The 23,784-nt window shown below is 42.7% G+C and overlaps 1 protein-coding gene across 1 annotated transcript in view; it reads right to left on the bottom strand.

Annotated features, from left to right (window-relative positions):
- Positions 1 to 23,784, bottom strand: part of TRAP1 (TNF receptor associated protein 1) — a 54,919-nt gene that overhangs the window by 22,342 nt on the left and 8,793 nt on the right. Inside the window, exons 2-4 of the mRNA XM_014833179.3 lie at positions 3,854 to 4,018; positions 2,910 to 2,992; positions 1,319 to 1,459 (exon numbers count right to left, since the gene is read on the bottom strand). Coding sequence (XP_014688665.3) covers positions 1,319 to 1,459; positions 2,910 to 2,992; positions 3,854 to 4,018 — 389 coding nt within the window. The remainder of the gene's footprint in view (positions 1 to 1,318; positions 1,460 to 2,909; positions 2,993 to 3,853; positions 4,019 to 23,784) is intronic.

Genomic DNA, 23,784 nt, shown 5'->3' with positions numbered 1-23,784 from the left:
GACGTAAACTCAAATGTTCACAGCAGCTTTATTCTTAACGCCCCCAAACAGAAAACAACCCAAATGCTCATCAATTCACAAATGGAAAAACAAACTGTGATCCATCCGTTCAGTAGAATACTTCTCAGTGATAAAAAGGAACAAACTGCGGATACACAGAGCAACATGGATGAATCTCAGAAGCATTATGCTAAGTGAAAGAAGTCAGACTCAGAAGACTACCAATCGTGTAGTTTTGTTCACATGAAATACTGGAAAATACAAAACCATAATGACAGAAAACAGATCAGTGGGTGCTAGGGGCTGGGAAGGGGGAGAGAATACTGGGGGTTATGATGTCATGACGGTAAGGGTGGTTACACGAATGTGTGCACATGTAACGTGTCAGTCAAAACTCACTGAACTGTACACCTAAACTTGGTGAATTCTATTATATGGGAATCATACCTCAGTAAAGCTTACTAAAACAACAACAGCAACAAAGCAAGGCACACACACACACCCAGACCAGAGAGAATGAATGAACAGAGGGCACAAGAGACACCCCATAGCAAAGTCCTGCGCAGTGAACAGCTTTCCTGGCAGAGGCAGGAAGGCCAAAGGAGAAACGCCGTCAGAGCCCACTGAGGCGCGCCCTCCTCTTCCACAGACACGCACATGCCACCACTACCTGTGCCCCTGGGACGGCAGACCCTCAAGCAGCTGTCCTGGGAACATAATGTCCCTCAGGGCCACTGCCTGAGGAACCCTCTTTTGCCATTCTAACTTTTTGACCTTAAAGTTTTCAAAAGGTCATGATAGCTACCCAAAGTATTGCTTCGTCTAAGGCAAGACTGTAAATCCAAACAGTGAGATGCGATTAAAAATAGCACCACAAGATATTCAATAACATGGGGAAACATGCGCAACAATGGGAAAAGTATAGCTAGAAATATGTTCAGATATGTAAATAAATGCATGGACACCAAAAACCTAACTGGACATACGCTAAAATGTCCACAGTACTTATCTCTGAATGAGGAGGTGATTTTAAGTTTCCTTGTTTTCTACTTCTCTGTGTTTTCCAAATTTTCTATATTGAATGACTATTATTTTTATAGTAAACTATACCAGTAAAGGGAAAAAAAAAGAGTTATTATAACAGTAAAGATGGTCAGCAGGTCACCTGGGGCCTAAGAGACAGAAGAAAAAGGCAGGCGCATTTCCTCTGTCCCACTGTGGTCCACGGGGCCTGCCCAGTCCCCTCTGTGACGAGCACTGGCACCAGCACTAGAGGCAGGGAGGCACGTCACATGCCAGGACACTTAGGAGGAGGTACCTGGATCGTGATGGTGCCTTTCTCCGTGTCAGTCTGTAAGTGAATCTCCATTTCTGGCAGCGTTTGGCCTTCAGACACGAGCTTGTGACGCAGTTTTTCCAAGGCGTCGCTGGCATTGGAGATCAGCTCCCGTATAAACACCTACAGGAATCGAAATAAGATGCTAACACTGCAGGATCTATTTGGTTAGCAGCATCTGCAGCAACTGTTAAAAGTCAGGGGGAAAGTGCCATAGAATACCCAGTTTTTTAACCACAAAGACTTTCCACTTTATCCAAAGGCAGTTTCTCCAAGGCAGGTCACAAAATTTCAAGGCAGATCGCTTCTCCCTGACACAGCTTTATGGAGTAGACTCCACTGCTCCTTCTTGAAAATCAAGCCTGAAGTTAAGCGTCACTCTGTTAATGCAAACTTTAAGAAGAACTCTCTGAGAGACACTTCTTTCCCATCTCTTGCCCAGGGATAACAAAAGATCCCTCTAACATCTGTTTCTCCTGCTCCACGAAGACACCCTCTGGCTTCATTTAATCTAGTGGGGATTAGCAAAAGCCAGCCCTATATGTTCAGGAGAAAAAAGAGCCACAGGCCCAATGACCTACCAGTGTCTGCAAAGCACCTTTACCTCAAAGACCTTCCACTCACAGTGAGACGGAGCACACAGGTGAGGGCAAAGGGGTGGGGTGATCTGACCCTGAGAGAACAGAAGCTGGATGGCACAGGGACACTTAATATAGTATCTAACAGCACAAGACCTGGAAGTATTTCCTTAAAAGTCCCTTTAACTTTTGAATTTTGTGCTTTATCCTTCTTCAAAATTCTTCGAGGTTCTAGTAATAACGAGCATAGAAACCATGATGGCCTATTTTAACTCTACTTTTTCAATGGCCTGCCATCCTTAGATGAGTTTTATTTATTTATGTATTTATTTACTTATTTTCTGAGGAAGATTCACCCTGAGCTAACATCTATGACCATCTTCCTCCACTTTATATGTGGGTCACTGCCACAATGTGGCTGACGAGTGGTGTACGTCCACATCCAGGATCCGAACCTGCAAACCTGGGCCGCTGAAGCAGAGCACGCTGAGCTTAACCACTATGCCATGGGGCCAGTCCCACCTAGATGAGGAGCTTTAATTTCCTCAAAAAGGTCCTTGGTAGCTTCAACCTGCTCTACTCCACAAAGGGCCAGGGCATCTTCCTCCTCCAGCCCCAACACCCCAATAGACCATGGGTATGCCAGGTGATGGGCCAGGTGACAATGTGAGTAAACAGAGAGCTTCAAGAAGTACATCGACAATGCCACAGAAATGGATCTCAGACAGGCCCCCAAGCCAATACCTGGGGGACTTCTAAATTACCAGCAAAATTCATTAATTCCAAGAGTCAACCTGGCTTAAAGAATCATCTGGATATATTTGTCCATGAAACCCAAACAAATTTTGGTAAAAATACTCTCACTGGTAGGTAGGATTGGGACTTGTCCAAATTTAATGCATTCTCGCAGCTAATACACTATCTGGCATTTCCCCAGAATAGTGTAAAGATAGTTTTGCCAGAAGAAACCTAAGCGTGATTAACAGGTACTGCACCTCTTTTTCTGAGTACAAGGAACGGGCAACAATGTCCAGAAGCTTCTTTGTCTCAGCCTGGAACTCGTGTTTGGAAACGGAACCTAGTAATGAATCACAGACAAACCAATAAAGTTTAATTTCTGTTTTCATGGAAGAATATGCTATGAAACATTCAAAAGAATGTTTAAGGTAACGAGTTTCAAACATTTTCCAAAAGAGTGAACAAAAAAGAAAGAAAGAAACCAAGTCTCTTGGGCTCTCGGGCAGGAGGTCTCGGGGCGGAACAAACCAAGTGGTTCCCTCCCTCTCCACAGAAAGGGCACAGGGAACTCTCCCCTACCTCCCACTGCTGAGGCCTGCACGCCTTGTGTCTGGGCTCCCTCAAGGGACTGTGTCTGGTCGTGAGAATCGGGGGCTCCAGCAACCAGACCCTGGATTCTATTCTTCCAAACAGTGGTTTCCAAATTAATTACTTAGAAAGCAAAGGAACAAGAAAACCTCACTTCTCTTCTTAACCTAAACCCCAAAGATTCTGTTGTTTCATGTGAAAGCCAGAAATGGACCCACTTGAAGACTGGCTCCAAAGACTGCCTCTCCTTCTCAGGAATGAAAGAACAACTCCAGAGCGCAGTCCTGTACTGGCAGGGCCAATACTGAGTTTGTGTCCTGCTCCATGATTGTTAGCAGATGTGCCATGAATCACCAGAGAAGGTGCCCTGCTGCAAACTCACGAGTAACCACCAGAGGGGGCAAGACACACCAGGATGGAGGTCAGAAGTTCCTTGTGAAGACAGAAATGGAGGGATGCATTGTTTTGGGGAACCCTCCCTCCAACCAAGACCCTCCTTCGCCTGAAGCAAGTGGGTGGCTCCATCAATCATTGATTCTACCTCAAAAACTGTCCCTCAGGAGCCAGCAACGAGCTAAGACTTCCCAGACCCCAATGTGGCTGAACACAGTACCCTGCACGGTCTCTGTGCTGCTGATGATGGAGTGCAGGGGCTCCTCCTCCCGGTCCTCAGCAGCTTGTGAGCTGAACGGCCGTCCAACATGGAAGTTCGAAGCCAGGCTGAGCCTGGGGCTCCTGAACTGGGCTGGGGTCCTCTGAGGACACACAACTGGTTTTCCTGAAAAGATACACACGCAGAAAGCACGAGAATGAATATGACATCAGAAACAGAATATCCTAATTTGTTCACTAACAGTCAGTCTCGCAGATACTAATGTGGAATTCTCTAAGGCAGGCTGTTGCTCAAAAGATCCAGTGTCACCCCGGAGAAATCAGAAGTGAATGAACACTGCACAGCTGGCTGATGTTTCAGCTTGAAGTTTCGGCAACAAATCTTCATCAGGTCAAATAGCAAGAAAGTATCAGAACTCAGAGGCAGAGCTGTGGGAGGCGGGCAGCGCCCTTCTGACACCACTTCCCACATATGCTCCCCGGTAAGATCTTGTACAAAACCCCCAAACTCAAACATGCCTCGATGCTCAAGTCCCTACAGGAGCTTGAATAACACTAGGCCAGCCTTCTTTACTGTGTAACTATCATGAAAAAACGGAGAAGAACTATCCTCTAAGAGGATCCAAATTTTCAAACATTAATATTCTGAAACAGACTCACCATCTCCTAAAGAATCATTGTTGATTATTTTCCTTTTTTGCCCAAAACTGTCAGAGTTTTAAAAAAATTAGTGTATTTAAAGACTGAAAAGCAGTGCATGATCTCTGTCCCCCGTAACCAGGAAGGGGCCTCACACTGTCTCGTGTTGGTTTTCTGTAACCTCCCCTCAGCACAGCAGACCAAGGAACTGCTGCGAGCACAGAAGGGAAACCCATCCATTTGACACTGCTGTCCCCAGCCTGCTGTGGTTGACAGACGCATCGTCTGCCTTCGGATGCTACAGAAGCGCATGCAGATACCTCCACACTAACCAGCAGGAACCAGTCCTTACTAGCGACCCCTCAGGACAGCATCACTCCCCCAACTCCAGGACCGGTGTCAGTCAGCAGGTGCTTCATGCCTGATGCTTTCAAGGATACAGGTCATACATGCAAGATACTCCATGTGAAGTCTAGATCTTAATGAACTATAGCTGCCTGTTAAGTATTACACGTGTGGAATGGACAGAATGATCTAGAACGTCCAGAAATAACTTGGAAGGTTTTAAAAATCAACATATCGACTTGACATTCCTATAAGGTATAAAAACTTTCCTTTTCTTTAAGCTTATTCCTGGATTTATAAATAACATGACATTAGCCTTTGCTTCTATGGAAAATAGCTTAAAAACATCTACCCCAATTCAGAAAATACTCAATTTCCAAACAGTCTAAACGTTTAATTCTCTGGGCCTAATTGCACTGTTCACTTTATCCATACAGTTAAAAACAAAACAGAAAACCTGGGGGATTTCTTCTGGAATTAAACGACATTTGGTTAGAGAGTTTAACGAACAGTCTGCACCAGGCCGGGGATCAAGTCCCTGCGCCCCTAGCCCATCCCCTACCCCAGGTGGAGAGCAACTGCAGGAGGGAACTTGGCCAGCAGACCGTGGGCAAGCTCCCACGCTGCCTCCCCACCCGGGGACAGCACTCACAGACGCATCTGGAGACACAAGCAGGTCCCCACAGAAGTTGGGGACCCTGTACTTTAAAGCACTGCACGGCTTTGGGGAAGACACCAGTGAGACTGGAATAAGGAAAGATGTTTGAGGGAAGGGAGACCCGGGCTCAGCCTCAGGACGGGATATGGATTAACTTCTCTGTGGAACACGATGACTCCAGATGTACCGACAAGAGTGTAAGTTTGGGCCAGCAGATTCAGGAGGGATGAAGGAGTTCCTCCAGAAGAGAGATGAGTAGAAAGCCCAAGGATCACAGATTGACAGTGTTCTTGGCCACATCTCCACACGAGCGGGCTCCGCAAACACTGAAAGCATTTTAGAAATGTTCACACCTAATACTCCTCTTACTACGTTTCACTCAGCAGCCACTCCCTATTCCATGGCCACAGGAAAGGACAGAGGTGTGGTCTTCCAGAGTCTTCTTCCAGCAGTGACATGTAGGTAGCACTTATCACGGTCCCTGCCCCACCTCCAGCCACAAGGGTCTCCCCTGACTCTTCCGTCCACTCCCTTGTCCCCACACACCTCTGAGCTGGTCTCCCTGCTGCAGCGCTGTTTCCTCTGACCTGTCCCATAAATTTCTACACGCTAATCTTCTGACGCCAATTCCATCTTGCTATTTCCCCGATTTCGGAGGACCTACCCCTGAATGCAACCTCATCAACTCTAAATGCTTCCTTCAGCTGGTACTCCAGGCCCTCCACCAGACAGCCCCTTAAACATCTGGAATCCCACCTCCTTCGGCCCCACCCAGCGGGTTTGCTGACGCCCCTCACGCCCCTCACACCCCCACCTGTATGGTCATCAACATTGGGGTGTCCCCATCCCCTCTCCCTACACCATCAAGCTCGGTCTTAGCACAGAGGGAGTGCTTTCTAAGTTCCTGTTCACAAGCCCCCAAAACATGAGATAACACATCACACCTTCAAGAAGAGATGCCGGGGCTGGCCTGGTGGCGCAGCGGTTAAGTACGCACGTTCCACTTCGGCAGCCTGGGGTTCGCCAGTTTGGATCCTGGGTGTGGACATGGCACCGCTTGTCAAGCCATGCTGTGGTAGGTGTCCCACATATAAAGTAGAGGAAGATGGGCACGGATGTTAGCTGAGGGCCAGTCTTCCTCAGCAAAAAGAGGAGGATTGGCAGCAGTTAGCTCAGGGCTAATCTTCCTCCAAAAAGAAAAAAAGAAAGAAGAGATGCTGGTCTTCTTCCTCGTTGGTAAATTTTACTCGATCCACTCCATTTGCACAAAGGCAGCAGAATGTACTGAACTGATGATCTATCCTCACTTCCTGTCCCACCCTTGCTCTGCTGACAAAGTCCTTTCCTCACATGTGTCTTTTGAGCCCTCGGAAAAGAACAGGTTGCATCCCCTCATTGTTTCTCTCAGCTAAAAACCATCCCCCTCCAGATGGAAACCAGAAATCATGTAAATCTAAACTCTGAGGCTAAGAGCTTTCAGTATTTTGAGACCTCCATAAACTACCTGTTCTAAACCTGCCCCTAGATGTCTGATTTATGGCCAGCATACTTTTTTACTTCCAATCTTCCATGTATAAGTATTTTAATCAAGAACACATCTTAGAAATCATTCTGAATTAGTACCTACAGAGTTGCTTATTCTTTTTAACAAACTCCTAATATCCCATTTTAATGGCTCTAAGTATTTAACTAGTGCTCAATTGATGGATGTTTAAACCGCTTCCAGTCTTGTGCTGTTTAAAAACAATACTCCAAAGTGCTAAAGAGTTATCTACTGCATGTTTCCTTCATGAAGAAAGACAGGGATACAGGAAAATATCCATGTTTCTGCTCATTTGTGCAAAAGAAACACAGGAAGTATAAACCAGAAACTAATGAGATTGTGCATTCGCTTCCTAGGGCTACTGTAACAAAGGACCACAAACTGGGCGGCTGCAAACAACAGGAATTTATTCTCTCACAGTTTCGGGGGCCAGAAGTCCAAAATCAAGGTGTTGGCAGAGCTGGTTCCTTCCGGAAGCTCTAAGGGAGTCCATCCACACCTCTCTCCTGGCCTCTGTTGGTGTCAGCAATAGCTGGCACTCCTTGGCTTGTAGCTGCCTCACTCCAATCTCGGCCTCTGTCATCACACCACCTTCTCTTCCCTGTGTGTCTCCTCCGTGTCCAAATTTCTATCTTCTTATAAAACACCAGTTACACTGGATCTGGTGCTCATTCCAATCCAAGATGACCTGCTCTTATTACATCTACAATGGCTCTATTTCCAAATAAGGTCACATTCACAGGTACCAGAAGTGAGGACTTAGACATATCTTTTTGGGGCACACAATTCAAAACATAAGAAACTGGTGGCCTACAAAGGGTGTGTGTTAGTTTCCTGGGGCTGTCACGGCAAAGCCCCATAGACTGGGCTACTTACACAACAGAACTGTATCATCTCACAGGTCTGGAGGCTAAAAGTCCAAGATCAAAGCATTGGCAGGGCTGGTTTCTTCTGAAGCTGCGAGGAAAACTCTGCTGTGTTCCTCTCCCCCGGCTTCTGTGGCCTCAGGCGCTCCGCAGCTTGTAGACGGCCGTCTCCTCCCTGTGTCTTCACGTCTTCCCTCTGTGCGTGTCTGTCTCTGTGTCCAAATTTCCCCTTTTTAGAAGGACCCAGTCAAACTGGATTAGGGTCCACTCTAACGACCTCATCTTAACTTGATCATCTGCAAAGACCCTGTTTCCAAATAAGGTCACATCACAGGTGCTGTGTGTTAGGATTTCAACATCTTTTGGGGGACACAATTCAACCCATAACGAGTACGTAGGAACAGTGGAAAGAATGGGGGATTGGGGACGGGGTAGCAGAGCTGAGGGGAATGTGACATTCTGAGGATACCTTATTGCACATCTCTGACTCTTCGAACCATGGTAGTTTCACATATGCAAAAAGTAAATAATTAAGAACAACCAGGGTGTGTCAGGAACATAAAAAAATACAAACAGCAACAAATGTGCATAACTGTATCACAAACACGACCACCCTGAAAGACGACAAGAACCTAAGTAACTTCAGAAAATGGTCTTTGACTGTATACTGTAAAGCTAACCTCCAAAAGAACTGCATACAATTATTGTAGCACAATTGTGAGCGATTCCAATCGCTTTATGTATATCCTAAGATCAAGCAAGTAAGTACATTGTGGATCCCAAGTCAGGAGAAAGGAATAACAAATAAGCAAAGTGGGAGGCAGGACGAACCCTGTGGTGCTGCGCTGGAATCAGAGACATCAGTATGAACTCGAGAATTTTCAGATCTATAGACATCAAACATAGAAGGGAATACCGACATGCGTCACTGTGTGGGTGAGTACACACTATCCACTGACAGGCCTAGAAGCAATGACACTCCAGTAGCAATGAGTACACCTGGCACCAGGGAAAGCGACGAGCCCAGAACTGTCCACTTGAAAGGCCCATGTTCCAGGGGACATCTTGGTCCTGGGCAAACGAGTGGGTGGTCCTCCTTCTTGGCACCCAGAGCTTGGTTTGTAAACACTGTTCTCCAATGAAAGGAACCAGGGCCACTGGAGAACATACAAGATGAGCCTCAATACCTTGTGGCGCCAGACAGTGATGAAGGACTCAGAAAGGAGAGGGGCACCAAGAGGACAGGCTCAAACCAGAAGGTTCTCCCAATGGTAAAATCTAGGACAATCTGAGCAATGAGATAATGACAGCAATGGATTGTAAACTGGCGAATCAAATAAATATCTATTAGTCCATACAAATGGGGAGATGGAAGGACCTCTTCCTTACGGCAGAATTACAGTTTATAAATGTACAAGGAATGATGGAACTAGACAATCACCATCAGGCAAGCACAGTAGTAATCGTGACAGGTATAAACTGTTGATGGATGTTGAAACGTCCACCAGAAACAGAATATTTGCATAATCTCAAAGTATCCCCCACAAGATACTGATTTTAAAGAGAAAAACAGTAGTTTACCCTGGAGAAAGTGGCAGATACCCCTTAACTAAGTGACCACAGTCACCATCCTCAAGAATAAGATGTGTCAACATCCTGTCACTCCTCGTGAGGTGAGAGGGCACAGCCTCCCTTCTGTTGTGTTCTTGCCAAAAACGCATCTCAATCTAATCAGAAGGAAGGGGCAGATAAACCCTAATTAAGGGACATCCTATAAAATAACTGGCCAGTACTCTTCCAAAGCGTCAAGGTCCTGCAGGAAAAACACAGACTGAGGAACCATCACTGAATGGAGGAGACACAACCACCACGAGCAATGTAGGGTCCTGGACCAGAAAAAGGACAGCAATGGGAAACTGGCTAAACAAGTAAGACTGGCAGAATACTTAGTAATGTATCGATGTTATTTCAGTTTTCAATAATTGTACCATGGTTATGTAAGATATTAATAGTAGTGGAAACAAAGTGAAGGGGAAGGGAACCCTGTGTACTATTTTTGTACATCTCTGTAAAGGATGAAATTACTTCAAAATAAAATGTTTCAAAACAAAAAATAGCACTCTAAGGAATATTCTTGTACATAAGTCATTTCATTTACCCACGAGGATGCATCCTAATATATATATCTAGAAGTGGAATTACTAGGTTCAAGGTTATATCCAGGTTAAACTGTGGTTGATGTTGTCAAGTCACCCTCCAGAGAAACTGTATCAGTTTACATTCCCATCAGCAACATAAGAGAGTGCAGATCACCCCACACTCCTGCCAAGACCAAGATGGTACTGTTATGAAACTTTGGGATCTTTGCCTATGGATCAGGTAAAAATTGTACTGTAGTGTTCATTTACATTTCTCTTATTACGAGCAAGATGGAGCATCTATCCATATTTTAAAATATTCTCTATTTCCTTTTTTGTTAATGGACTGTTGATATCCTCTGATTATTTTTCTACTACATTTCCATCTTTCTCTCATTGATTTGTAAGAGCTCTTTATATATTAAGGAAATTAGTCTTTTATTTTTACAGGCCTTCCTCACTCCAAGATGAAACACAATTTTTTCACATTTTATTTTTTCTATTCCTTTCGTCTTTTTCCCACTTAATACTCAGAATACTTTTGAAAGGATTTAATATATTGTTTATCATGGGAGCAATATAAGTCCTCATAGTCAGGAAAATGGAAAAAATAAGCAATCCATATTTCAAACCAGGACTTGAAGACTTTCCATCATAATTCCAAGATTACATTAATAAACAGTGCTATTAAGAGTAGGTTTGATTTCAGGTAACTGAACTTTCTACACTGACTTTCAAGAATAAACCAATAGCTCAATAAATCTGCCTGACCCAGAAACAAACACAGTATCAGCATGGTATCTGTCTTCATGTTTCCCCCATACCCTATGGGAAAAACCACAAACCTCAGTGTGAGGCTACAATGTCTAAGTGTTAATCTATTTGGTGGTTTGGGGTCGCACAAAATAGGAAGCACTAATAGTTTGAATCTGACACCACACATGCGTGTGCGCACGCACCAGTCCTCATGCTCCTTCCTCTACCTACAACCACATCCCTTCTTTCTACCTAAATGCTTCAGGACCCAGCATGAAACCCTCTCTTCCCTCAGGCCTCCCCATTCCCTGAAGCTTGCAATAATCTCTCCCTACTATGAATTCAGATCATTTATTTTCTATGCTGCTCACTTAAAACTGCTGTTATAAGCCAGTTTGTGGCATTTCTTCTACTATTAACTTTTTCTTAATGCATAACTTATCTCACCAAATTAGGGCCGGAACAAGCTTATATGTCTCAGTATCAAATTCTCTGAAGGCAAGAACATCCATATTTCTTGGTATGCCAAAGCATCTAGTGGGGAGGCAGCTCTTTTTACGATCATGAAACTTTTTATCAACATAAACATCACTATGCTCAAGCTGAAGCACACTCGGTCAGCCAGTGGACGGCACAGCGGTCCTACAGGCCATTTTTTGACAAGTAAGCAGGAATTGAAAATACGACTGCCTACAGGGGCCACCAAGTAAGGCAAATGAGTCAAAACACACTGGGTAGGTTCTTTTGCTTTTCCTTTAATCACCCATCTTTCCCATATATCAGCCCTAGTTCTTACTACAGTTCCACTTCAACTGCATCTTCAGTTACGCACTACAGATACAGACACACTTAATATTTTAAGCTGTGAGAAGTATGCTGATTGCTTCTCTGGAATTACATATCCCAAACAGACAATCTCCCATTTTACCAAGCGTTATACAGGTAAGAACTATTTTACTTTTCGTCTTAACTCTCCTACCCAGAGGTTACTTCCTGTATGGCTGAGGTATAGTCTACCAACCAAACCTTCTGTGGATAACAACCATGAACTTAGGAACAACAACAAAGAGGCCATCTGAAGGCTCTGGACAATCAACAAAAGCAGCCAGCTGCTGGAGGAGAGTCAACAACAGGAAGGAGGGAACAGCACAGAACGAAGGCAGGCTCAGTGAAGCATGGCTACAACTCCAAGAGAAAACATACACTATGTGCACTTTTTCTGGCCTGAAGAACCAGAAGAGAGATTGGGGTAACCATAGAAGCTGAAAAGGAAAGGGGAATCCCAGAAAGGAGAAAGTCAGAGAAAGGGAGTCCCAAATTCTGTGAATAAATTCTTCTAGGTCTCTGGCCAACCCCCTGAACCACACACAGGTGGGGCAAACTGCAAGCAGCCGCACTAAGATAAAAGAACTGAACTGCTGCCTAAGAGAAGGGCCTGCAGCGGGGTCCAATCAGGTTAACAGCCCACCTAAAACAACAACTCTTCAGTGGAATAGAACAGAATCCAGAGACTCCGCAAGGTAATATTCACAATGTCCAGGGTAGAATAAAAAGTTACCTGACATACGGGGAAACAGGAAAATGTGACCCTGCTCAAGAGAAATGTCAATCAATGGAGACGAGTGGCAGGAAGATCCTCATGCTGGAATCAGAAAACAAGGGTTTTAAAACAGGCATTATAAAAATGCTATACGACATGAAGTAAAATGTAGTCAAAATGAAAGCAAAGATGGAAAGTCTCAGAGACATAAACCACAATAGAAGAACCAAGTGAAAACTGTAGCTACAAAAAATACAGCATCTGAAATTTAAAAATTAACTGCAAGGCTTCATAACTGACCGGAGACCTCAGAGCAAAGTCTGTGAACTTGAAAATAGGTCTATAGAAATTATTCGATGTGAAACAGAAAAAAAAGATTAAAAATAAACAGGGTCTCAAGCAAATCTGAGACAAGAGAAAAAACTTTAACATACATGTAATTGGAGTCCTAGAAGGAGAAGAGAATGAGAATGTAGCAGAAAAAATATTGAAGAAATGACTGAAAACGTTTCCTAAAGATGGTTAAAAACAATTTACAGATTCAAAAAGCTCAATGAACCACCAGCAGGATAAATTCAAAGAAAAAATCTAGGCACATCACAGTCAAACTGCTGAAAACCAAATTGCTGTATAAAAAGAATATCTTAGAAGCAGCCAGAGAAAACACCACATTACACAGGAGAAAAATAATCTGAATGACAGCTAAGTTTTCACCAGAAATAATGGAGGTTGGAAGACAATGGTACAACATCTTCACCGCACTGAAACAAATCTACAGTTCTTCATGCTGAATGCAAATGATATCAGACGGAAACTGGGATCTTCAAGAAGGAATGCAGAGCATCACAAATGTTAACCTAGGTAAATACACAAGCATTTTTCTCTTAATTTCTTTAAAAGACATATGACAGTTTAAAACAAAAATTAAAATACTGGAGCTGGCCCGGTGGGGAGTGGTTAAGTTTGCGGGCTCTGCTTTGGTGGCCCAGGGTTTCGCCAGTTCAAATCCTGGGCGCAGACGTGGCACCGCTCATCAAGCCATGCTGAGGTGGCATCCCACATGCCACAAGTAGAAGGACTCACAACTAAAAAATACACAACTATGTACTGGGGGGCTTTGGGAGAAAAAGGAAAAAAACTTAAAAATCTTAAAAAAAAAATTAGGGTCCGGCCCGGTGGCGCAGCAGTTAACTGTGCATGTTCTGCTTCAGTGGCCCAGGGTTCGCCGGTTCAGATCCCAGGTGCAGACATGGCACCACCTGGCACACCATGCTGTGGTAGGCATCCCACATATAAAGTAGAGGAAGATGGGCACGGATGTTAGCTCAGCGAAAAGAGGAGGATTGGGAGCAGTAGTTCAGGGTTAATCCTCCTCAGAAAAAAACAAAATTAAAATACTGTCTTGGGTTTATAACACATGTACATGCGATGCATGTGACAACTGTAACATAAAGGATGGGGTGGAGGGAGGAAATGAACCCATATATTTGCAAGGTTTTTACATTTTATACAAAGTATTACAATACTAATTCTAAACATAGTCTAAAGACTATGAAAAGTTAAGGATGAATATTGCACTTACCAGAGTAGGCACTAAAAAAAGATGCAAGAGTTATAGCTAAAAAAAAAATTAGATAAACTAAAAGGGAATTCCAAAAAATATTTACCTGATCCAAAAGAAGGCCAGAAAGGAAGAAGAGAGGGAAAAATAAGAGGGGACAAATAATAAAACAGTAGAGACAAATCCAACTATATCAATCATTTCATTTTATGTTAATAAACTAAACAAGGCAAAGACTGTAGGAATTCATAGAGCAAGACCTAATTAAATCCTGTCTACAAAACAATCACTTTAAATAGAAAGACACAGACATGCTGAAACTAAATGGATGGAAACAGATAACACTATGCAAAAAGCAAGCATAAAGAGGCTGGAGTGGCCATATTCACATTAGATAAAACAGACTTCAAAATTAAAAGCATTACCAGAAAAAAAGGACATTTCAGATTGATAAAAGATACAATTCATCGGGGAAACAACCACAAATGTGTTTGTCTAATAACAGAGCTTCAAAATACATGAAGTTAAAACTGAAAGAATTTAAGGAAGAAAAAGCAATTCCACAATCATAATTGGAGATTTAACACTCTTTTCTCAAGAACTGATAGAAGTACACCAAAAAATAAAATAAATCAAGACACAGATCATCTGAACTACAGTATAAAACACTTTGACTTGATGGAAATTTATTTTAAAAACCCAAAATACAGTTTTTCTTGAAAAGAATACATCCTTTCCAAGTGTACCTGGTACATTCACTCAGACCACAAAGTGGGCCACAGTCTCAATAAACTTACAAGGACTGAAATCATACCAAACAAGCACTCTGAATACAACAGAATTAAATCAGAATCAACAACAATAACCTATTTAGGAAAACCCAAGTATCTGGAAAGTAAACAACAGATTCTAAATCATCCATGGGACAAAGAAGAAATCACAAGGAAAATTAGATAGTATTTCAAACTGAATGATTAAAAGTTGTGGGACACACATAGAGAGGCACATAGCAGGAAACTTACAGCTTTAAGTGCTTATCTTAAAAAAGAAGACTAAAATTGATGTCCTAGGGTTTCACCTTAGAAAAAAGAAGTACAAAGTCAACCCAAATAAAGTAGAAGGGAGGAAAAAATAAACAGCAGAAAACAATGAAACAGAAAACAGACAAAGAGTGGAGAAATTAACAATGCCAAAGTTCATTCTTGAAAAAGACCAACAAAATTGATAAATGCCTAGCAAGACTGATCAGGAAGAAAAGAGAGAACACCAATTACCAACATCAGGAACAAAGGTGGAGTTATCATCAGAAATTCTACAGACTTTAAAAGGACAATAATGAAACATGAACAAATTTATGCCAAGAAATTTGACAACCTGGATGAAATGGACCTTGAAAAAATGAAATTCATCCAAAGTGACAGCAGATGAAACAGAAATTCTGAATTGCTTTATATCTAATAAAGAAATTGAATTTCTTTCCAGAAATGTTTCCACAAACAAAATTCCAGGCCCAGAATTTTTCTGGTGGAGTCGATCAAACATATGGGGAAGAAATAACACCAATCTTTACACAAACTCTTTCAGAAAACAGAAAAAGAGGGAATATTTCCCTACAAGTTCTGTGAGGACAGCATAACCCTAATATCAAAATCTGACAAAGAGTTTACACACACAGAATAAAAATAATAGAGCAATATCCCTCATGAACACAGACATGGAGGTCCTTAATAAACATTAGTGAATCAAAGCCAGCAATAGGTAAAAACGATACCATACCATGACCAAGTAGGTTTACCTCAGGGTCGCAAGGTTGGTTAAGCACTAGACAATCAATCAATACAGTGAACTCTATTATACCCAAAATAGCAGCAAGGGAAATGCACTAACAGGCTCAGCATGAGGAGCAATTGAGAGTATGGGCACTACAGCAAACTGCAGAGGGCAGCCCCATTTCTAGGTGGCAGCAGCTGCTACTATATTCAAAGAGATGGTTGCTGTCATGGGATGTAGGCTAAGACTCTCAGAACTTTTAATTTTTCAAAAGAAATAAGAAATTCAATATTTATGTGAAATCTGACTTTAAACGTTTGCAATTACTTCTTTAAACTGTGGCTGCTAGTGCACAAGTCTTTTCTAATCTGGAAAATCACACCCATGAGAAAGTTTACCAGCAAAGAGAAGAAGAATAAAGCTTCAAAGAAGAGGCTCACACTCCTGTTTGGTGGAAATCTATCAGGGAACAACTCTTACAGAAAAGTAGAAGATCTTTATGACCATGGGGTAAACAGAGGTTAGCAAACATTTTCTGTAAAGAGCAGACTAAATATTTCAGGCCTTCCTGGGGCTGGCCTGTAGCCTAGTGGTTAAGTTGGGCATGTTCCACTTTGGCAGCCCAGGTTCGGTTCCTGAGTACAGACCTACACCACTCGTCAGCGGCCATGCCATGGCGGCAACCCACATACAAAATAGAGGAAGACAGGCACAGATGTTAGCTCAGGGCGAATCTTCCTCAGCAAAACAAACAAAAAAATTAAATATTTTAGGCTTTCTGAGCCCCGTAGCTGCTCAACTCTGCCACTGTAGCAGGAAAGTGGTCACAGACAGCAAGTGAAAGAATGGGTGTGTCTGTACCCCAATAAAACTTCGTTTACAGAAACAGGCCATGAGGCTGATTTGACCCATGGGCCTTAGTTTGCAGAACACTGGGACAAACCACAAAGGAGACGATTGGTAGATTTGACTCAGTTAAAATTAAGAACTTCCGTTATCAAAAAAAAAAAAAACCAGACACCAAGATGAGAGCGAAATGGTGCACCACAAACTGGGAGAAGGTATGTGCAACAATTATTAATTGACAAAGGATTAAGTGATAAAAGATTAGTATCCATAAAGAATACATACAAAGATACATAATAAAAAATCAACCAATCCAGAAGAAAAAAATGCAGGCAAAAGACATGAATAGCATTTCACAGAAAAAAGAAACAAAAAGCCAATAACCTATGGGGGAAAAATGCTCAACTTCATTAGTAATCCATTAAAATGCAATTAAAACCACAACTGAAACACCATTTGTAACCATCAAATTGACAAACATTTAAAACGTCTGAAAATCCCAAGTGGTGGTGAGGATGTTGCGCAGTGGGGCTCTCAGACATAGTTGGTGGAACGTAAATCAGGATCCACACTGGCAAACAGTCACAATTATGTAACACAAAGGCAGCCCCTAAACCCCCACCACCTCCTCTCCTAGCTACATACCTGGGGAGGTGTGCCCCTGTGAGGCACTAGGAACAACCCAACTGTCTGAGTCCAGGATGGAGAAATAAGCTGTAGTATTTTCATACAATGGAATATTACAGAACAGTGACATGGATAAATCTTACAGATAATGCTATTGCATTGAACTGTACATGTAGTTTATGCACTTTCTGATGTATATCTTATAAACATACACAGACACAAGATATCATTTAACACCCACCTACCTACAAGGATTAACAAGTCTGAGAACACCAAGCACGGGACGTGTGGAGCGAAGGGGACCTGCAGACGCTGCTGGCAGAGGATGCGGCGATGCCTTCCCGGGAAATAATTCTGCATCTTACTAAGTTGGGGCACACCAAATGATCCAATAATTCCACTTAGGTATATGTCAGCAATTATTCATAAAGAAATGAAGGGGCATTAACACAACAGAATAAGCAGGGAAAAATAACGAACTACACTATTAAGAAAACATAATGTTGACCCAAAAAAGCAAAGTCCCAGTAGAATACACACAGTATGATTTCAACAAACAGTGTGTGGATATTAATGTGCATACATGTGTGTATATATACATACATATGTGCAGAAATATAAAGAAAAGCAAAGGAATAGAAACCAGAAAATTCGGGTCAGCAATTACCTCTGGGAGAGAGAAGGGGATGCATCAGGGAGGGATACACAGGGTCTTCAAGGGACCAGTAACTTCTATTTCTTAAACTGGGTAATGGGTATTCACTTTGTTTTCTTTTTAAAACTGCACATACAATATTATATGCACTCCTTTTAAGATGAATGCATTTAACCAAAAAAGAAGAAGAAGAACGAAAGAAAAGAAAGCTTCTGGGGATTAGCTGCCAGCTTCAACCTCTCTGGGTCCACTTTGAACTTGCAAACGAAGAGATGTTCACACAGCCTCTGGAAACCTGGGCTGACATAAGCAGAGGAGCTTCCCACAGTCTCGCCTGTGGGACACAACGTGGGGGTGAGGGGGGCTGGAGCTCCCTGAAGCCCACCTGGAGTGGTGTACACCGGAGCTGGAGCCCACCCGCAGGTATGAAGCGAAGGCAGTCGCAGAACTGCTGCAGGCCCAGCAAAACTCAATCAACATTCCCTGATCAGAGGGCCCCACTTTGTGCTGTGCTCCAGTTCAAACCACAGTCAATCACCACCAGCTCTGATGAAGGGAGAGATGCCAACAGAACTGCACTGGATGACTGCGAGGAGCAACTTGCAGACAGCACTTGTTGTAACCCTGTGGGGAAACCGCTCAGGGCAGCGGGAAGCGGCCTGAGCCCAGTGGAAGGCGATTTGGCCCTATCAGTCAAGATTACAGACGCATGTACCCTCTAGTCCGGCAGTTCCATCTGGGGACTTTATTCTATGCATACACCTGAACCTATATATAAAGACAGAGACGAAAGGCCACACATTATAACACTCTTTATAACAGCAAATGCCTGGAAACCCCCTAAATGTCCATCTACAGAGGATAGTAAACACACCATGGTGCCTCCTGACACACTCCTACTACCACCACCCCACCACCACCACGTGGCTATAAAAAAAACAACAAACAAGGAAACTACATGCTGATACAGCCAGCTCTCCAAGATCTATTAAGTGAATGACAGAATACAGCAAAACATATATCCTTGCAGAAGAAAGATGTACATCCCCACTGTTTCCATATAATTGTTGGCAGGAGACCCAAGCAACTAAGTGTGATGACCTATGAAGGCAGGGGGAGGGGAATACAGGAGGGTGACCAGGCTGAGAGCAAGCCTTCTCAATAGATACCTTTTCAATCAAATACTTAATTATTCAAAACAACAACTAAACTCTAAAAAAAAGTGGCCGTCACAAAAGGGCTAACCCCTTCCCACTGACTGTCACCGTCAGGGTCACAGGAAGGCCCATACAGACACCCCAGATGAGGATCCAGTGTAGAGGCCTCCCAGGTGTCACAGGCCAATGACCAGTGGAGAGTTATCAGTAGAGAATTAGAGAATTACATATAGTAATTACATATAGTACATAGTAGAGAATTACATATATGTAACGGAACACTCAAACATAGAATAATGAAGCAACTCTGTGTGTAACGTGTCCTGACGATGAATTATCTCTAAGATACATTAAGGAAAAAAACCTGGTCCAAAACAGTGATTGCATGTGCTACCAAGATGTTTAAATACATGTGTGTGCATGCACATGCTTATCATTCTCATAAGCCAACACACCTCTGCAATGACCCGAGAAACTGGCTAAGGGGGTTCCCACAGAAAGGGGACTAGAGTCTGAGGACAGCAGTGACAGAGCTGTGCTTTTCACTGGACACACCTTTGTGTCTTTTGAATTTTGTACTATGTATACATCAATAACCTACTCACAAAATAACTTATTTATAAGACCATTTATAAAAATTACCAATTACAAAACACACTAAAAAAAATTTACTAAGGACATAAAACATAGTTACAAAGGGATACAGAAAGCTTGGGGAAATGTCCTTGAACAGGAGGAGTAAATAGTTCAAAATGTAAATTCTCTAAATTAGTCTATATTTTTAACATGATCCCAGTGAAAACTCAAACAGGATTTTCTTTTAACTATTCAAGCTAATTCTAAAATTCATATGGAAAAAGAAAAGTGCATAAATATCTAGGACATTTTTGAAAAACATGAGGAAATACCATTATCAAATATGAAAAGCACATTAATTTAAAGCCATGGTATTAAGATCAATTTCCTCCCTCACTTATTAAAACAAATTCCAGATGGGCTATAAAAGTGAAAATAAAAGCTACAAGTACTGAAAGAAACAGGAGATATTTTAAAAACAGCTATAGTGAGATATAATTCACCCAGTTAAAGTGCACAATTCAATGCTTTTTAGTGTATTCACAAAGTAGTGTAACCACCACCACCACTATCTAATTCCAGAACATGTTTATCTCCCTAGAAAGAAACCCCAGACTCATTAGTAGTCACTCCCCATTCTCCCTGCCCCCAGCTCCTGGCAACTACTTTCTGTCCATATGGATTTGCCTGTTCTGGACATTTCACATAAATGGAATCATACTATACATGGTCTTTCGTGTCTGGCTTCTTTCACTTAACCTAACGTTTTCAAGGTTCATCCACACTGTAGCACATATCATACCTCACTCCTTTTTATGACTGAATAATATTCCATCATACAGATAGACCACATGTTGTTTATCCATTCATCAGTTGATGGACAGTTGGGTTGTTTCCACTTATTTTGGATATTAAGAATAATGCTACTATAAATATCAGTGTACAAGTTTCTGTATGGACATATGTTTTATTTATTTATTTATTTACTTTATTTTTTTTAAGATTTTTTTTTTTTCCCTTTTTCTCCCCAAAGCCCCCCAGTACATAGTTGTATATTCTTAGTTGCAGGTCCTTCTCACTGTGGCATGTGGGATGCCACCTCAGCATGGCTTGACGAGCAGTGCCACATCTGTGCCTAGGATTCAAACTGGCGAGACCCTAGGCCGCCGCAGTGGAGCATACGAACTTAACCACTCAGCCACGGGGCCGGCCCCTGGACATATCTTTTAAATTTAATTATGGACATACTTAAATTTAAATGTTTTAAATGAGTGGAATTGCTAGGTCAAATGGTACTCTATGTTTAACTATTTGAGGAACTGCCAGACTGTACTGTTTTACATTCCCGCCAGTGTATGAGGGCTCTGATTTCTCCACATCCTCGCCAGTGCCTGTTATTGCCTATGTTTTTTATTATGGCCACCCCAGTGGATGTGAAGCGGTATCTCACTGTGGTCTTGATCTGCATTTCCCTACCTAATGGCTAATGATGTTGACCAGCTTGAGATCTTTAATGATTTAAGAGTGAGGAAACCCTTTCTAAATAAGACACATAGCCCAAAGAACCATAAATTTATGGACCACATAAAAGTAAACATAAAAGAATCTTAAAAGTTCTCATCACAAGAAAAGGGGCTGGCCCCGTGGCCGAGTGGTTAAGTTCGCGCGCTCCGCTGCAGGCGGCCCAGTGTTTCGTTGGTTCGAATCCTGGGCGCGGACATGGCACTGCTCATCAGACCACGCTGAGGCGGTGTCCCACATGCCACAACTAGAAGGACCCACAACGAAGAAAATACAACTATGTACTGGGGGGCTTTGGGGAGAAAAAGGAAAAAATAAAATCTTTAAAAAAAAAAAAAGTTCTCATCACAAGAAAAGAAATTTGTAGCTATGTGAGGTGATGAATGTTAACTAGACTTACTGTGGTGATCATTTTGCAATATATACAAACATGGAATCATTATGTTGTACACCTGAAACTAATATAATGTTTATATATTAATTATAGCTCAATTAAAAATATTTCTTAATTTTTAAAAAAAAAAATTAACTTACTACCAAAAAGTTAAAGTCCATAGGCAAACACACTAGCGAAAAAAATCTGAAACACACGGCAGAGGGCTGGTTTCCTCAACAGAGCAAGATCGCTTACAGAGCTATAAGAAAAAGGCCAACAGCACAAGAGAAAAACAGTAATTCACAAAAACGAGAAATATCAATGGCTTTGAATCACAGAAAAAGATGCTTTACCACATTCATAACTAAGAAACACATTTTAAAACAAGACAGTATTTTCACTATCAAAATCAACGATTTTAAAAATCCTGCTATGCTAGTGGCTGGTGAAGGTGTGAAAACCCATTGGCAGTGCCATGTGTGATTTAAGAAGAACAAAAGCCTGGAAACAACCTAATTGTCCATCAGGAGAGGATTAAACAAGTGGAGGGGTGCCCACACTGGGACACTAGAGTCCAGGCCTCGATGTGGAATGAACCCCACAACAGATTACACGGAAAGTCTAAGAAGACTCAGGGTAGTTTAGTTTCTCTTCCTCGCTAACGGAATAGGGTGGGTACATGCACAGTGCTGCAGAAGCTTTTCCTGGCACCGCCGGGGATGGTGGAAGGAGATTTTTTCACTGTGCCAGTTTGTTCCAGAAAACAGCACTATTTTCTCATCAATAAAAATGCAGAGGGGCCAGCCCCGTGGCCAAGTGGTTAAGTTCGTGCGCTCTGCTTTGGCGTCCCAGGGTTTCGCCAGTTCGAATCCTGGGCGCGGACATGGTACCTCTTGTCAAGCCATGCTGAGGTGGCATCCCACATGCCACAACTAGAAGGACCCACAACTAAAAATACACAACTATGTACCGGGGGACTTTGGGAGAAAAAGGAAAAATTAAAACCCTTAAAAAAGAAAAATGCAGAAAAGATTTTCTCAGAAAACGCCCACGCAGTTAGCTTGAATTCTAATTTAATACCTAGTCTTACCCATCACCCAAATCTCAATCTGTGAAGTCACAGACACGCAGACATAGCAGCACACTACTACAACTAGACTCAAGGGCGCCCCCAGCGCTGGTCCCGGCCTCCTTGCTGTCCTCCAAGATGCCAGCCCACTCCTGCCTCAGGACCCTGGCACTGGCTGCTCCCTCTGCTTGAAATGCCCTTCTTCAGACACCTTCACCTCCTTCCAGGCTTCACTTAAACGCCACCTTCCACAGGAGGCCTTCGGCGACCACCCGATTTCTATTGGGATACCCTCCCTGCTTTGGTTTCCTCATAGAACTGATTATGTAACATCCGGCCAGCACTGACTCATCTGCATCGGACCCCACTCCAAGCCAGCACCATCGAGGGCCAGGATTCTTGTCGGTTTTGTTCCATGGGCAGCCCACAGCACCCAGGGCAGTGCCAGGCGCACAGCAGGCACAACAGATGTTTGTTTAATGAACTGATATTGCTGCACTATGTAGGAGACGTCCCAGAGGGCTCAGCCTGTGACTGTCTCATGTCTTTAAGTTTCCCATAATAATGCCAGAGTCAGAGCAGGCCCTTGATAGACACGTGGTTGTTTTCTCAGAAAGCACAGCCACACAACACGAAGTGTTTCACAGACCACAGGTCAAGATCAGTGACTCATTGGATATGAAATCAATTTAGTGGGTTAAACTAGAATTTTTTAAAATAATGAAATGGAAAGTAAAAGAATGCATAGCATAATAAGGGTATTTACAAAACTTTCAGCTAAACATGTACACATATTAGTACAGTATATATATATTTGTATAGCAGGTCACAATGTGAATGCATTTCTTACAGGCAGCCCATGAAGAAAAAAGTTTGAAATTCACTCATCTAATTTCAGCCTAAACATTTCTAAGTTTAAAGCTTCAGATTCTGTAAAATATTTTTTTAACTTTTTTTTTCTCCTCCCCAAAGCCCCACAGCACACAGTTGCATATTCTAGTTGTGAGTGCCTCTGGTCGTGCTACATGGGACGCCGCCTCAGCACGGCCTGATAAGTGGTGCCATGTCTGCACCCAGGATCTGAACCAGTGAAACCCCTGGCCACCAAAGCGGAGTGCATGAAGCCAACCACTCGGCCACGGGGCCAGTCCCTGTAAAATATTTTTTAAAAAAGAAACTTAGTGGGGCTGGCCTCGTGGCATTGTGGTTGAATTCATGCACTCTGCTTCAGTGGCCTGGGATTTGCCAGTTCAGATCCCAGGCGCAGACCTAGCACTTCTTGTCAAGCC

This window comes from Equus asinus, chromosome 14 (assembly GCF_041296235.1).
Source record: "Equus asinus isolate D_3611 breed Donkey chromosome 14, EquAss-T2T_v2, whole genome shotgun sequence".
NCBI classification, from domain to species: domain Eukaryota; kingdom Metazoa; phylum Chordata; class Mammalia; order Perissodactyla; family Equidae; genus Equus; species Equus asinus.
The sequence above is the reverse complement of the archived record's forward strand: the minus strand, read 5'-3'. Positions and strand labels throughout refer to the sequence as shown.